Source organism: Enhydra lutris, unplaced genomic scaffold, assembly GCF_002288905.1.
Source record: "Enhydra lutris kenyoni isolate GAN:26980312 unplaced genomic scaffold, ASM228890v2 scaffoldscaffold21, whole genome shotgun sequence".
NCBI classification, from domain to species: Eukaryota; Metazoa; Chordata; class Mammalia; order Carnivora; family Mustelidae; genus Enhydra; species Enhydra lutris.
Window position 1 is genome coordinate 30300090 of NW_019154105.1, and position 15331 is coordinate 30315420.

Below are 15331 nucleotides of genomic sequence, written 5' to 3' on the forward strand. Positions count from 1 at the left end.
AATCATCCATTATTTAACAATTGGAATGTTTCCAATTTGTTGTAATTAAAAGTAATGTTATCAAAATCCTTTGGCTACCCATAACTATTGCCTTAGGATATGCATATAAACACCTTTGAGATCTCTGGTACATCTTGGTCAGATTTTGAAGGTGTCTATTTTGAATTCTTTTCTAATGATATGCCTCAAGGTAGAGATTCCCAGGTTAGCTCCAATTAGAGTCCTTTTTGAATTACTAAATACAGAATGTTGTAGAATGAGCCCCTACTGCTTGGTAAATCTGGCCTCAGGCTAGGCTTAAAAGGGAAAGTTCTGGTAGAATGATAGTTGTTTCAACTTGTGACTTTCATATGTGATTAATAGCTGGTTTTAGACTTGCTTTCTTGCCAGCTGCTCCAAGTCACTATTTAATTTTTGATAGTTGACTCAGACATACTCTTGATTCTTCTTCTTTTACCCCTTTGCTTGAAATTGTATTATTTGGGTTATATGGTACATACCTGAGGCTTTCAATACTGAACCCAAAGTTAATAGACAACCGCTTAAATTGTTTTGTATCTCAACATAAAATTTATTTATAGGAGGAGAGTGACTAATGTTAATACTTTGCTAATAATATAAAAAACATAACAAAACAACAAATGTCTAAGAAAAAGCAGTTTTCCTCATGTAGTGGTACTTCGACATGGCCTAAGGTAACTTTAAGGGGTTAATATTACAGGCCTATAGAAGACTACATCCTAAAATTGTGTAGAGGCACATATTTTAGTTGAATGCTAAAAACCAAACTTCTCTTAAATACACACACGCACACACACACACACACACACAAGTTCTCATATGCTGATTAATAGAGGGAGCTTATAATTAGAGAGATGGCAGCCTACATGGTTCAGTTTGAAGAAATGGTACATAAATTTTCCCATCTGTAGATACTGACTGCAAAAAGTGTTTAAATGCCTTAAGGTTCACAGTTAGAGATCTATTATTCTGTATAACAAGGATGTCTCTCTCTCTTCTACTTTCTTCTTTTTTTTTTTTTTTTGGTATACAGAAAACTAGTGGATATAATATATAAATGCATTGAGGAAGGGATAGAATCTTGTCAAAAATTTCCAGACCTTTATAACCCAAACTATATAAGAAAATAACACTTTTTTTCTTTATAAGAAAAAATCCAAATTTTCAGTCATCACTGCTGGAGATTCTGATTCAGTAATTCCTGACAGGGACTTGGAATCAGAATGTTGAAATGGCCTTCAAAGACTTCTAGTCAACCAAGTTTCATGGCCATTTCCTAAAACCATTTTCAACAATCAATTTAGTAGAAATTAAGCAGGATTAAATGAAAGCAACAAAAACACCTATATCTCAGAAGTATTTTTATAAGGAAGGATCATTGAAAGACATCTTGTCCATTTTAGCCTTTATCCTTGTTTATGTTTAAATCATTAAGTGCTGGGTGTTATATGCAAATAATGAATCATGGAACATTATATCAAGAACTAACGATGTACCATATGGTGACTACATAACATAATAAAAAAATAATTTCTAACATTTTATAACATTCTCATGATCAACAATGTTCTCATGATCACCAGACTTTAGAACTCAGGATGATGGTAATAACGATCTTGACTTGTGCCTTCATTTTTCCAGTGAGACAGAATAAACTTGGTCAGCATTATATTCTAGAAAATCACAGATTTGGAACTATGGTATGATTTCCTGATTCCATCCAGCCAGTGTTCTTTACACTACATCACAACTTCTCACTACAATACCTTCTTTTGATATATCCGGAACCATTTTGTTGATTATCTGACATGTATTTAAAATTGTACATATAATTAAAAGACAATGCCTTTGCTCTCATTCAACGTGTTATTTTTAGATTTTTTTAGTGGAAGGGATTTTAATAAAATACTGAAGATTTAGGTCTTAGATTGGCAGTGAATCTGAACTAATATCAATTGCTCTGCAATTTAATTAAAATGTGAAGGAGAAAAGACTTATTTAAATGTCTTAACATTTGATCTTTTGTAATTATGGAAATTATGACAAATTTCTATAATAGAAATTCTGCAAATGTGTGCTAAACCTTGGATTTTCTCATAAGAACCCTCAGCTTTGTGATATGCACAATTATATCCAAACGACTGAGGTAAATACTGGCAGTCAGTGCTTCTAAAGCAGCACAAACAATGCTATTCTAGCAGCAGACTGAGTGCCAGAAAATTCATTTTCTGCATTGAGAATATGGACAATGGAAAGAATCTATAAAGTGGTAATTAATATAAATAATTTAAAACATGAGACATGCAAATTCTCTCTAAATATATCATTTCCAGATATAATGTTCCATCTTGCTTAGATAAGAAGACTAATTTTAACAGCAAGAAATGTTTCTTTCAGCTTTACTGAGATAAAATTGACAGATAAAAGTTGTATATATTTTAGGTGTACCACTTGATGTTTTGATATACATACACCTTGTGAATTGATGACCATAATTGAGCTAATTAACATATCTGTCACCTCACATGGTTACCTTTTTTTCTTTTTCTTTGTGTGTGTGTGTGCATGCATGTATGGTGAGAGTTCTTAAGATCTAACCTTTTTTTTCTAAGATTTTATTTATTTATTTGAGAGAGAGAGAGTGAGGGAGAGACAGAAAGAATCTGAAGCAGGTTCCACTCTGAGTAAGGAGACCAACACAGGGCTTAATCCTACAACCACAAGAACATGACCTGATCTGAAACCAAGAGTCAGATGCCTAACTGACTGAGCCACCCAGACGTCCTGAGATCTATCCTTTTAACAAATTTCAAGTACACTAATTTTGAGGAATATATTTTTAATGCAATGTAACTACAGATTCAGGAATACTTGTCACACTAAGACAACGGAACAAAGAATCTAGCTATCTAGGACTGAACCAATCAATGGCAAATATTACCCATGTAGATGGAACACAGATGTTCATTCGTGATAGGCCTTCTCTAGGAAGCAGAGTCCTCACTTGAATATCAGTCATGTGTTGCGGAGAATTCCTTACCATGCTTTTAATAGTAAACATGAAGATTATTTCTTTCCAGATGTCATGCTGTGTATTTATAAGTTCCCCAATTAGATTGTAACTTTCTCTCACAAATTGCAGAGGTAAAAGTATTGGTATAACTCTAGTTTAGATCATAGACCTATGTAACTATGAACTCAGCCATGAATTTATAAGATTTTTGGCCTAATTCTTGAAGATTAATTCAAATGCATTATAGACAGCAGGGATTAAAATATATGTATCTCCATTTATCCCATAAATAACTATTTATGGTCTTTTATATGCCAGACACTATTTTTAAGAGTTGAGTTTACAGGTCTGATCCTACCTTTTTTTTTTTTTTTTTTTGGCTGAATGAGTATGGGAATGTGATATAAAAGTGTTGATTAGAGCAGTGTGGTGATATGACTTAATATTTTCAGTGAGACTATTATCCTTCTGAGTGAAGGATAAACTATACAAAGTGAATTGTGGAAGCAGGGAAACTAGTTACAAATAATTGCAATAATCAAGGGAAAAGCTTGTGATAGTGAAACAAATGAGAATTTGTCAGATTTTGTAAGTAACTTGAAAACAGTGATGCCAAGGTATTTTGAAGACCAGAGTGGAATTGTAGAGAAAAAGAGGAATCAAGAATGACTCCAAGATTTTTTCACTGAAAACTTGTCATTTAATGAAACAGAGAAGAGAGAGAAGAGATTTTTTTTTTTTTGGAGGATAATGAAGATCAAAGATTCTATTTCAAAATTTTAAGATTGAGGTGTCTATTAGCTATCCAAATGAAAACATTAAGGAGGTGGTCATACATGCATGTTGGGATTTCAGGGGAAGTAGCTGCATTTGGAATATAGCTTTTGCATTCTTCAGACTACATATATGATACTTAGTCATGAGATTGGATGAGATTATCCTGAGAGTGGAGAGAAGGGGACTGTTATTAAACTGAAGCACTGCATTGCATAGGCATATGAAAGAGGCAGGGGAACTAGCAAAGGAGAATGAAAAGGAGTGGCCCCTGAGGCGGGAGAAAAACAAGACTCGGTGTCCCAAGTTTTGAGTGGGCCAAATATTTCATGAAACAAAACTGATTAACTGATTCAAATTTTGCAAATGAGCTAATAATATGAATATTTATAGCTTTCCAGAAGCTAGGTAATTTTTATGACTTAAAATCTTGGTATTGAAACTGGCTGTCTCTATACATGAAGAAATTTCCTCAAAAATAAAACTATGTCTATAAAATGTTCCTGTCTTCCAGAGGAGGCATTATATGGCTGTGTCTCATAATCTTTATAATGGGAATGTTTGCAAAAGCTCTGTTTTTTTTTTTTTTTTTTTTTTTCAAAAGCTCTGTGTCTCATAATCTTTGTAATGGGAATGTTTGCAAAAGCTCTGTTGCCCCCTTTTAAAAATGATATGAAGTCTTTCCTTCATTATTATGACCACAATATTATAGAATACTTGCTATGTGTGAAATCATTGTTTTAAGTAACTTATGTTAAATATTAGCAAGAATATTATATACTATGGACAATAGGGATCCAAGAGGAGGAAGTGAGCCATAAAGAGCTGGGAAATATACTCAAAGCAACTGATAATTGTTATATTCAGAATTCAACCCCCGGAAGTCTTCCCAATGGTAGCATTCATCTTTAATCACTACACTAAACTGCCTCCTTCTAAATGCATTCTCAACTCCAAATTTCCATACTGAAAAAATTTGGACTTTTCTTGACTATATGTTAGGTTCTTCACTTGGGTGCTTTTTCTCCAGCCATTTAAGTTTTTGTCTTCGTGCTTGATGCAGCTATGGTGAATCTAGAAAGCCTTTCTTTTGCCTTCTAGATCGTCTTTTGTTCCTCACTTCAGCTCCCTGTGTTGCAGATGGCACACACTTCATGTGTGTATTTGTGCCTCTTTTATATCTATCTCAGAAAAGCAGAATGGCATAAACATCCTTTTGATGCCTATGCATTGGAGAATTTCCTAGAATTTTTTTTTTTAAGATTTTATTTATTTGACAGAGAGAGATCACAAGTGGGCAGAGAGGCAGGCAGAGAGAGAGAGAGAGAGGAGGAGGAAGCAGGCTCCCTGCAGAGCAGAGAGCCTGATGTGGGACTCGATCCCAGGACCCTGAGATCATGACCTGAGCTGAAGGCAGAGGCTTAACCCACTGAGCCACCCAGGTGCCCCTAGAATTTTTTCAAGAAATTGTCCTTCCATGTGATACTCAGTATCAATGGGACATAATTTTGATGAAACTTCTCAAGGCATGTCTAACTGTGGAAGGTTAAATTCACAAATTTATAAATGCCTAGAGGACCTTATTGTTTAAAACTTGAAGATCTGAAGTAATGGATTTCTCATGGTAGATTGACAGAAAGAGATATTATTGACATGCCCAAGACTTTTCTCATCCTAGCATTAGATGCCCTACATGAGGACAGCCACAACTCTTATTATCCGACGAATGGTACAGGGAATAGGCAATATTGTATACTTGATCCCATGGAGTAATTTTAAGGCAGGTAACATTTTGGAATTACTTTGCAAAACATATGACATAAATAAACATAAATCATATGACTTAATTTGGGAGTCCTTCAGTTGAAAATAGAATTCCAAATTTTATTACCTTTACACAATGCCAAAATTGAATCTGAGAACCTCTTAACAAGTGGATATCTGTATGGGGCAAAAAATGGCAGTCTATGTGTTCTGAAGCATATTTGGCATTTGAAAGGACCAAAATATCTCCTATTGTTATCCTTCTGCATGGATTCTGAATCCATTGACAAATATGCATAGAAGACAGGCAAACAAACCTTTCTAATTAGTGATTAAAGTGGGAATGTAGAATGGAGTTAAGAATCTGGACTCCTGGCTTTGTCAGCACTCCTGTGCACCTACTGACTTTGAGAGATTATTCTGATCAAGCTTGGAGTTCAGAGAATGAAAAAGACAAAAATTTGTTAAGAAATGACTATATACATATAGTCATTTCTTAACAAATTTTATATATATAGTCATTTCTTAACAAATTTTTGTCTCTTTTTCATATATATATATATATATATATATATATATATACTTATATATATATTACATTTAGCCAATTGAAAAATATGGAACAGACTTCTCTGAGAGGTAGAGTGAGTAAAAATGCAAAATGAAGAATGTAAATTACACAGAAACATGAGCAGGGGAAATATGATTCTTCGTACCACAAAATTAGTCATTTTAATTTGTCTAGCAAAAACACATATGTATAATTTTTTAAGACTTCCCGAAATGATGAATGTCTATTCCTGCTGTTATATCTCTGTGATGGTCTATTTTATGTGTTCACTTGGCTCTTAGTATCCAGGTATTTTAGATGTTGCTGTGAAGACATTTTTAGATGTGAAAATCAGTAGACATCCTTTTATAATGTGGATGGGCTTCATTCAATCGGATAACACTTTATGAGAAAAGACTGAGGTCCTCCAGGATAAAGAAATTCTGTCACCAGACTGGTCTCTGACTCAAGACTGAAATAAGGACTCTTTTCTGTTTTTCAGTTGGATGGCCTGCCCTGCAAGTTTTTGCCTTTGAAATCCTCACAATTTCCTGAGTCAAAACCTTAAGATAAATCTATTTATTCTGTCTTTCTGTCTGTCTGTCCATCCATCTATCCACCCATCCATCTATCTTGTGTCTTCTATTTCTTCTTTTTTTTCTTTTTAAAGATTTTATTTATTTATTTGACAGACAGAGATCACAAGTAGGCAGAGAGGCAGGCAGAGAGAGAGGGGGAAGCAGGCTCCATGCTGAACACAGAGCCCAATGCGGGGCTCAATCCCGGACCCTGGGATCATGACCTGAGCCAAAGGCAGAGGCTTTAATCCACTGAGCCACCCAGGTGCCCCTTATGGCTTCTATTTCTCTGGAGAACTCTGACTGAAACAGGTTCATAAGAATTGTTCCCACCCCAGATTTTAGGTTACTCGTTATATACATCTAGAATCTAATTCTATTTTCTCTAGTATATTATAAACTTTTTAAGGACTGGAAATTTTTTAAATTTTTATCCTTTGTAAGGTTTAGCTATCTGTGATTATTTAAGTTTGATGTTTTACTCTTTCAAGTTGTATATTGAATATTATAGAATAAATATCTAATAGGAAATGCATGATTAAGTATAGTACATAAAATGAACACATGAAGTATTAAGACTTTCAGTTCAGCAATACATGGGATGGAGCTCTGTCTAGGTTCCAGAGTCAATTATTGGTAATTGGTAATTTTAGATAATTGTTTTCAAAAACTCTTCTAGCTTTAGAATTTCCTATATATCGGAGGAATGCACATTCCCTGATGGTCAGAAAACACACTATTCCTTTCATTACATATGACTTACATTCTTTTTTCCATTATGCCCTACATTTTACCACCTTTACTTCCTCCCCACTTTTATTATTTGACCCCGGCATGTATCTGAATTTCATATATCCTTCAGGGTTCAGGCTAAATACAACTTCTATCATAAAGTCTTCCTAAAGTTTCCTCTACTGTTTCCATTTCTCTTTAACTGTACCTTTCCTAGGTTTTATTAATTTCTAATTTTTATTTTATATTTAGTGTATTCATAACAGGTAGAATCCACTTTCATCTTTGTAAACCCAGAACGACAAAGAAGTAACTTAAACACTGAAAAATATTTGTTAAAAAATTAATTGATGAGTGCACATGATGCTATGTTCTTTTGGAAATTTCCATTTAGAGACATAAAACTTAAGATCCCAAAAGTTTGGTAACTGAACCCAGGATTCATGTCTACTTTTTAAATATCTCTCAGTGTTTTTCTGGATGAATTCAATGGTTTATACTGATAAATCATCTTTGTTCCATAACTCTTTTTCTATTTGAAAAATAGAATAATACCAAGATTTTACTTACCATATTGTGTTAGTATCAAGAACCAGTGCTTTTATAATAACTGAGCAGGGACGCCTGGGTGGCTCAGTTGGTTAAGCAGCTGCCTTCGGCTCAGGTCATGATCGAGTCCCACATCGGGCTCCTTGCTTGTCAGGGAGCCTGCTTCTCCCTCTGCCTCTGCCTGCCATTCTGTCTGCCTGTGCTCGCTCTCTCTCCCTCTCTCTCTCTGACAAATAAATAAATAAAATCTTTAAAAAAAAAAAAATAACTGAGCAAAGCGGAATAGCCACCTATGAACTTTTACCACTAACGTGTTTGTACTGTGGGTTAGCTGTGCCTGTACTCTTTCTTTATATGTCCGTAGCCTTAGTATCTAATGTACTCTAAACCATTATTTGGCCCAGCATGCTATTTTGGGCACGGGAATAGCTAGTTTAGGGAGAAATTAATGCCATGGTGTGAAGACCAGATCAGGATTAAACAAATTTCATTATGAGATTATGCACTTATCTTAATTCCTTAGGCAGGTCTGCATTTTGTGTAAAGTTTCTTCCATTAGTAGAAAGACAATAATATTGAATTAACTAGTTCTATTAAATGTGAGACATGTGCATGATTGCAAGTCTAACCATGTAGTAAGAAGACTATGGGACACACACATTCATCAACTATGTTTTGATTTGATTGAGTTAGAAATCAAGATGACTCATTTCTTCACCTTTATTCACTCATGCTGTTTTCTCAGCTAACTTGCAAGAAAACAAAGTATCATAATGTACATTGGATCTTGAATGTTAAATGCCCTGGTCCTTATTGCAAAATGCTTATACTGGACACTATGGTACTTATTGTCCTGAGTAAATGGAGATTCCCTTTCATATTTCCTTTGCTTATTTCTTATGCAGATAATTATAACCTCTAAAGAAGAACATGAGGGACAATAGCACAGTTTGATCATTTTCTGGAAGTTAGACTAATACAAATGAGTAAATGAAATTGGATTTTTCGATTACATATAAAACAGCACAAACTTTAATGACCTTCTTATCTCAGTGAGGCACTTATTAAGGATTAGCAATTTAAAAGAGCTTGGAAGTATTAGCATCTGCAAAGGGTTTAGGAAAGTTGGATTATCAAGACACATGCTCTATATCTTTCTCTTCTTGGTCCTAGGTTGAGGGAATAATTATGGGTAGGAAAATTTTCCCGTTTCCCCCAAGACTCTCTGCTCAGAGTTTGCTCTGTAGAAATCATAACTCTTTCAATGGAGATTAACACTTTATCAACAGGTATTCTAAGAAAGATCCTATCAGCTGCTAAGCAGGATTCTACTTGCTAAACCCCACTCCTATACATGTTAGTTCCCTCTCAAGTGCAGCCTTTAATGCTCTTTTAGTTAGGAACAGGGCAGCCAAGCATACCTATCAGGTAGCACGATGTTCCTTTACCAACCAATGTTGGATCTTTGCCAAGACATAATCCTAGCAGTTATGTAAGCCTCATCCTTTATCTTAAGCAGTTTCTACTGTTTGATTTCATACAAAAGTACAAAGTAATTCTGCCACATAAAGTTATTAAATACTCTTTTTAGGATCCACTGTAGAATGAGTATAAGGCTTCCTTCTATTTGCCTTTACTATTAAAACCAGAAAGCGTGTGACTAACAGAGGTTACATTGCTAGATTCTGAATGGTTTTTTAGATAAATTATGATTTATTTCAAAGCAAAGACATCTGGCCTGAGAAGCAGGACGTAAAAATAAAGGTTAAAGATAACTGTTGTAAAACTGTCCAAGGATTTTCCACAAGATTCAGTGAGAGAGTACACCAATGATATTTTATGAGGGCACATTGGCCCACCTAAATGCATGTCCAATCCATTAATGTTACTAAATAAGATGATTAAGCATCTACAGAATAAGTATAGTTCATCATTATGTCTTATGCGATATGTTTTGCAGTATGACTCAGCTTGAATTATGAACAAGACTTTCAGCAAGTTGTTGGTAATGGAATGTATAGAGCTTACCTGGTTGCAAAGTACCTTCAGCCTCTATTCCACAGCACAGTTTGATTCAGTGCCATTCCATACTAAGTTGGAAAGAACTAACTTTTAGTCATCTCTCTCCCTAAATTACTCTGGCAACCTCATGGCAATCAAGACTATTTCGGGAGGGGATCACGATGCAAGTGTTTTTGTGTTTAAGGACTTTATGTCATGTTCAATGACACATAGTAGAGGCTAAATATATGGAGAGATTACTGAATAATCACATATTACATTATAATATGGACATATTATTCATAGTAGTTTATCTATATTGCTTAACCCCTTTATAAGCACACTCATACTCAACTGCATAATGTCTAGGGCTTTGTTGGATTTTAAATAATTACTAATATGTATATGCATTTCCCAAACTGCAACACTGTTCAACCAAAACAGATAAGATGATGGTGTTTAAAGATACAAACTTGAAGTAAGTATTTACTACTGTTAATAATGCAGAATGCAAAAAAAAAAAAACTTATTTGCAAAATAGGTATTTACTACTTATAAGTAGTAAGTAAGCCATGGAGATCTAATGCATAGGAGAGATGAATACAGACAGTAATATACCATAATTATGTAATGTGATAAATATTGCTACAATGGCAATCAGACTACAGTATATAAATGTATCAAAGTAGCTTTATGTATGCTGTATGCTGTCCACCTTAAATTACATAATGTTACATGTCAAATTTATTCAATAAATAAAGAAAAAGAAAAAGAACAAAACACACAAAAGAAGGTTTTCCTTTCCAATCTCTATTTCTTCTTTATTCCATTTTCTCCTATTCTAGTCATGTAAATTACAATTATAAATATCTTGCTTGGAAATTGGGATTTGACACCACTTCCCTATTAACAAGTTGACTCCAGTCTGTTTATTTATTATTTTCCTTACCTTTTTTCATTCGTCAAACTCCCAATTATACTTCCATTTCTTACACTAAATATGTCCACCCATGTAATTGGTCAGTTGCTGGCATTGTATCAGGAGTGAGCAACCAATCTCTCCCACCAGAAGTAACTTATATAATACCTCATAGTTTTCAATTTACTCTTTTATTTCTCTTAATATCAAAGTTATACACACATACTATAATCACTTTCCTCAATAGCATTGGTAATTACTGCATTCTTATCTATTAATTTTATTAAATCAAGTTTAATGCTTATAATATGGCAAGCATTTTGTCAGTGTATAAAAGTAGATAATACCTAATCACTTCCTCGAAGCTTCTCTCATTATTGCACAATTTCCTCTTTACAGTTACTTGCTGATAATGGGTACAGCCTGTGCTCTAATCCTGGCATCCATCAGGCCCCACTAGGACCACCATTATATGTGGTTGTTGTGGATGTGGATTTGGGATTCAGTCTGTGGTGACTCAGTCTCCTTATCATCTGCTTATTTACCTCTGTGATGTGGGGAGAATTATTTTACTTCTGTATTACTCAATAAATGTGATTTTATTTTATTTTTTTTAAGATTTTATTTATTTATTTGAGAGAGAGACAGTGAGAGAGAGCATGAGCGAGGAGAAGGTCAGAGAGAGAAGCAGACTCCCCGTGGAGCTGGGAGCCCGATGCGGGACTCGATCCTGAGACTCCAGGATCATGACCTGAGCCGAAGGCAGTCGTCTAACCAATTGAGCCACCTAGGCATCCCAAATGTGATTTTAAAATAAAGATGATAGCGATACTTATTTCACAGGGTTGCAAGTAAGGTTTTAAGGATGGGATACATGCAAAGTTCAACATAGTGCTTGGCATGTTATACCCATTTAATAAGGGTGTGTGTGTGTGTGCGCGCTTTGTTTGAAATATTTGAAGACCGTGAATCCACATACTTATAATTAATTTTTTGGATAAAAGACAATATAAGGTCTTTTAGATAATTTGGTAAGCATTTGCATGTTGATTCTGTACTTATTTGTGATTTTTTAAAGCTTCAGCTCCATGTAAATATCACAAAATTAATATAATTGTTGACATTAAGATAATTTGTTTTTATATCAAGTGACTATATCTCATGTATTGTAAAATCTTGAGTAAAATTTACAGTGTGACTGGGAAGCAGTTATGTAAGTAATATAAGTAATAACCTAGTTATTACTAGGAACTTTGGATTTTATTTATATGTCTCAGGTAAAAAATTAAAGAGAAAGGTTAAGATAATGCCATACTTTTTTTTTTTTTTGAAAGGACTGAGTTTAAGAGTTATTTACTTACAGAGACTTTATAATGTAAAAATTTAAATGTCTGAAGAAAACATCTAGAATAGTGACTTTACTCTTATAGGTTGTTACCCTTCTTTTTATATTTCAGGAATACACAATAGATATAATTTTTGCCCAAACCTGGTTTGACAGTCGTTTAAAATTCAACAGTACCATGAAAGTGCTTATGCTTAACAGCAATATGGTAGGGAAAATTTGGATTCCTGACACATTCTTCAGAAACTCAAGAAAATCTGATGCACATTGGATAACAACTCCTAATCGTCTACTTCGAATTTGGAATGATGGACGAGTTCTATATACTCTAAGGTAATATTATGGAAAAAAATGTAGTTGCTTTAATTTGTTTTCCATACTAATACTTGATCAACTCACAAATTTTCCTTTTTCAATTTTACAAAGAAAGAAATGTTGAGTTCCTTTCATACACTAAAATCTAAAATGGTGGAATATTTTGGAAACTTTCTTTTTTAAGCTCAGAGTACCTGGTATATAAAAGGGACTAAAAGCAAAGGGGGAAAAAAAAACAAAACTTCTTGATATCCTTCTCTTCTGAAACATAAGAGAGTGTGGTGTGAACATTATGTGTTTTAATCCATAATGCAAATGGTTGACTGAGATTTTCTCTAGGAGCCAATCCTGCTATAAAATTCAATAATGTAGTAAAACATTCTTAAGAAAGGATTAAATGAAGATTCAAGTTTATTTGACTCATTGTCTTGAACATATCATCACATCCTTATCAAGAATCATACTAATCTTATTAAGAATCATCCTTAATGGAAAGAAGTTTATGAAAATTTAATGGAAAACAATCACCATCCTTAACCATGTATGCTCTGTTAATTGCATGTGTGTTTGTTGTGATCCTGAAGTATAAAATTTAAACTGTAAACAGAAATTGTATAGTGTCAGCTTAGTTGGCTGGAGAGGAAAATCTTAAAATTTTCTTACTTGTGAATGCTATAACATTACCACTTAAAACTTCGAAACATTACAATTATTATTATTTTCTAATATATCATAGTCTGTTATTAGAGACCAAAATAATTCTTGAAAATTAGACAAAGGATTTTTAATGCTTTAAACTATTTCCTATTATTTAATATTTACTTTTTTCATTTGAATAGATTGACAATTAATGCAGAATGTTACCTTCAGCTTCATAACTTTCCCATGGATGAACATTCCTGTCCACTGGAATTTTCAAGCTGTAAGTGACAAAATATGTAATCATTTTATAGAATTTTAGCCTTAGATTCTGTTTATTTAAAAGCATAAAGTAGGGGCGCCTGGGGGGCTCAGTGGGTTAAAGCCTTTGCCTTCAGCTCAGGTCATGATCCCAGGGTCCTGGGATCAAGCCCCGCATTGGGCTCTCTGCTCAGCAAGGAGCCTGCTTCCCCCTCTCTTTCTCTGCCTGCCTCTCTGCCTACTTGTGATCTCTGTCTGTCATATAATAAATAAACTCTTTATTAAAAAAGTGTAAAATAAAATGAGATAAAATATAACATAATTTTAAGAAGTGTGGATTATGTTCGTCTCTCAAATAAAATAATTACAAATGACCTATTTTTCTTGCTTTTAAATTAAAAAGTGACAATAAATGCATAGTAATTGTATATTTTTAATTATATCATCTTAAAAACTTTGGGTTTATCCAAGTATCTTTTTCCTATTTTGATTAAATAAAGTAGTCCTGAAGATAGGTTTGTGTTCAAATGTTTTAACACTGCTATGAATATAATATTGATTCAAATTTTATTCATCTCCCTGAGGCAAGATTTATCTTTATTACATTGGATTTTAAAATATATTTCAAAGATTGGTTTGGTGAATAATATTTACTACATGAATAGCAAATCTTTGAGAAGACTTTAATGAATTGGAAAAGCCTAGGTAGAAATAAGCTTATTTTATTCAAAAGAAAGATTGAAACACAGAGAAATGATTAGAACTAAATAATTTGAATATAAAAAGTATTTTGTTCCAAGAAAATAATTATTATCTTTCTGTATGAATATCGATTTTATTTCATATTTACTCACATTTACTTAATTTTATAAAAATGTTTTTCTAGATAATATATAACTGAACGAGTCTTGAAACCATGTAAAATGAGTTTAAAAGTGTTACTGCCTATATCCACAAATTACTATTTTCATTCTATTGAAACTTGACTTTTTCATATATCACATTCTACTGTTTATTCACTATAGATTTTGTGTATTCATGAGTATTATCCTACTTAATCATTTACAAAATTCCCAATTATCTCTTGTTGTTTCTATTAATGATTGTCTTGACTTTTCTTAAGGATTTTTGTCTCATTAAAATGTCCTTTTAAATTTATAATCTATCTCACTGCTTTAATTTTCTAACATTAACTTCTCAATGAATAAAACACCCAAATCATAACAAAGACTTGATTAATCCAAGCACTCAAGGAATAGTTGAAATGCAAATATTTGAAAATGTCATTATTGTTATATTTGCCTCCTAGACACCATGACTAAATTCTTAGTGTGATAGTTCTTTGGCTTTGATTGTCATTGCTAGAAATTAATAATCTGCCCCTGTGAATGTAATTGGTTATCACTAACATAAACATAATAATCATAGCTAACTTTTCAGGTATTCAACTCGGATCCAGCAGAGAATTAAGGTTTCTATACCTAATACTTCACAACAAATATATTCAAAAGATTTCAATACAACCCCATTTTAAAAGTCAACATCATGAAATTTAGAATAGTAAAATAACGATCTATTTTTATTTGTGCCCATATTCCTATATACTATGACTATATTCTATTGCATTGATAAAGATAATCTTAAAAAGTACAAAATATGGAAAAGCAGAATGGTTAGAGCCCTATAAAACAAAAAGAAGATGTGAAAAAAGAAAAGAGGGAACAGATTTTTAATAAGTTAGAGGAGAGATGTGCTATTTCATTGAATGGCTGATGAGGTGATCCTGGTACAAAATGATATAATGTTTTGGAAATGTTTTAAGTTGATAGTGAATTCTGTTCCTGTAATGTGATAGACCAATACTTTTGTT

At 33.2% G+C, this 15331-nt stretch overlaps 1 protein-coding gene across 1 annotated transcript in view; it reads left to right on the forward strand.

Moving 5' to 3' along the window:
• The window catches only part of LOC111149188 (gamma-aminobutyric acid type A receptor gamma1 subunit), a 68468-nt gene that overhangs the window by 35873 nt on the left and 17264 nt on the right, over positions 1 to 15331 (forward strand). Inside the window, exons 4-5 of the mRNA XM_022506133.1 lie at positions 12359 to 12579; positions 13401 to 13483. Coding sequence (XP_022361841.1) covers positions 12359 to 12579; positions 13401 to 13483 — 304 coding nt within the window. The remainder of the gene's footprint in view (positions 1 to 12358; positions 12580 to 13400; positions 13484 to 15331) is intronic.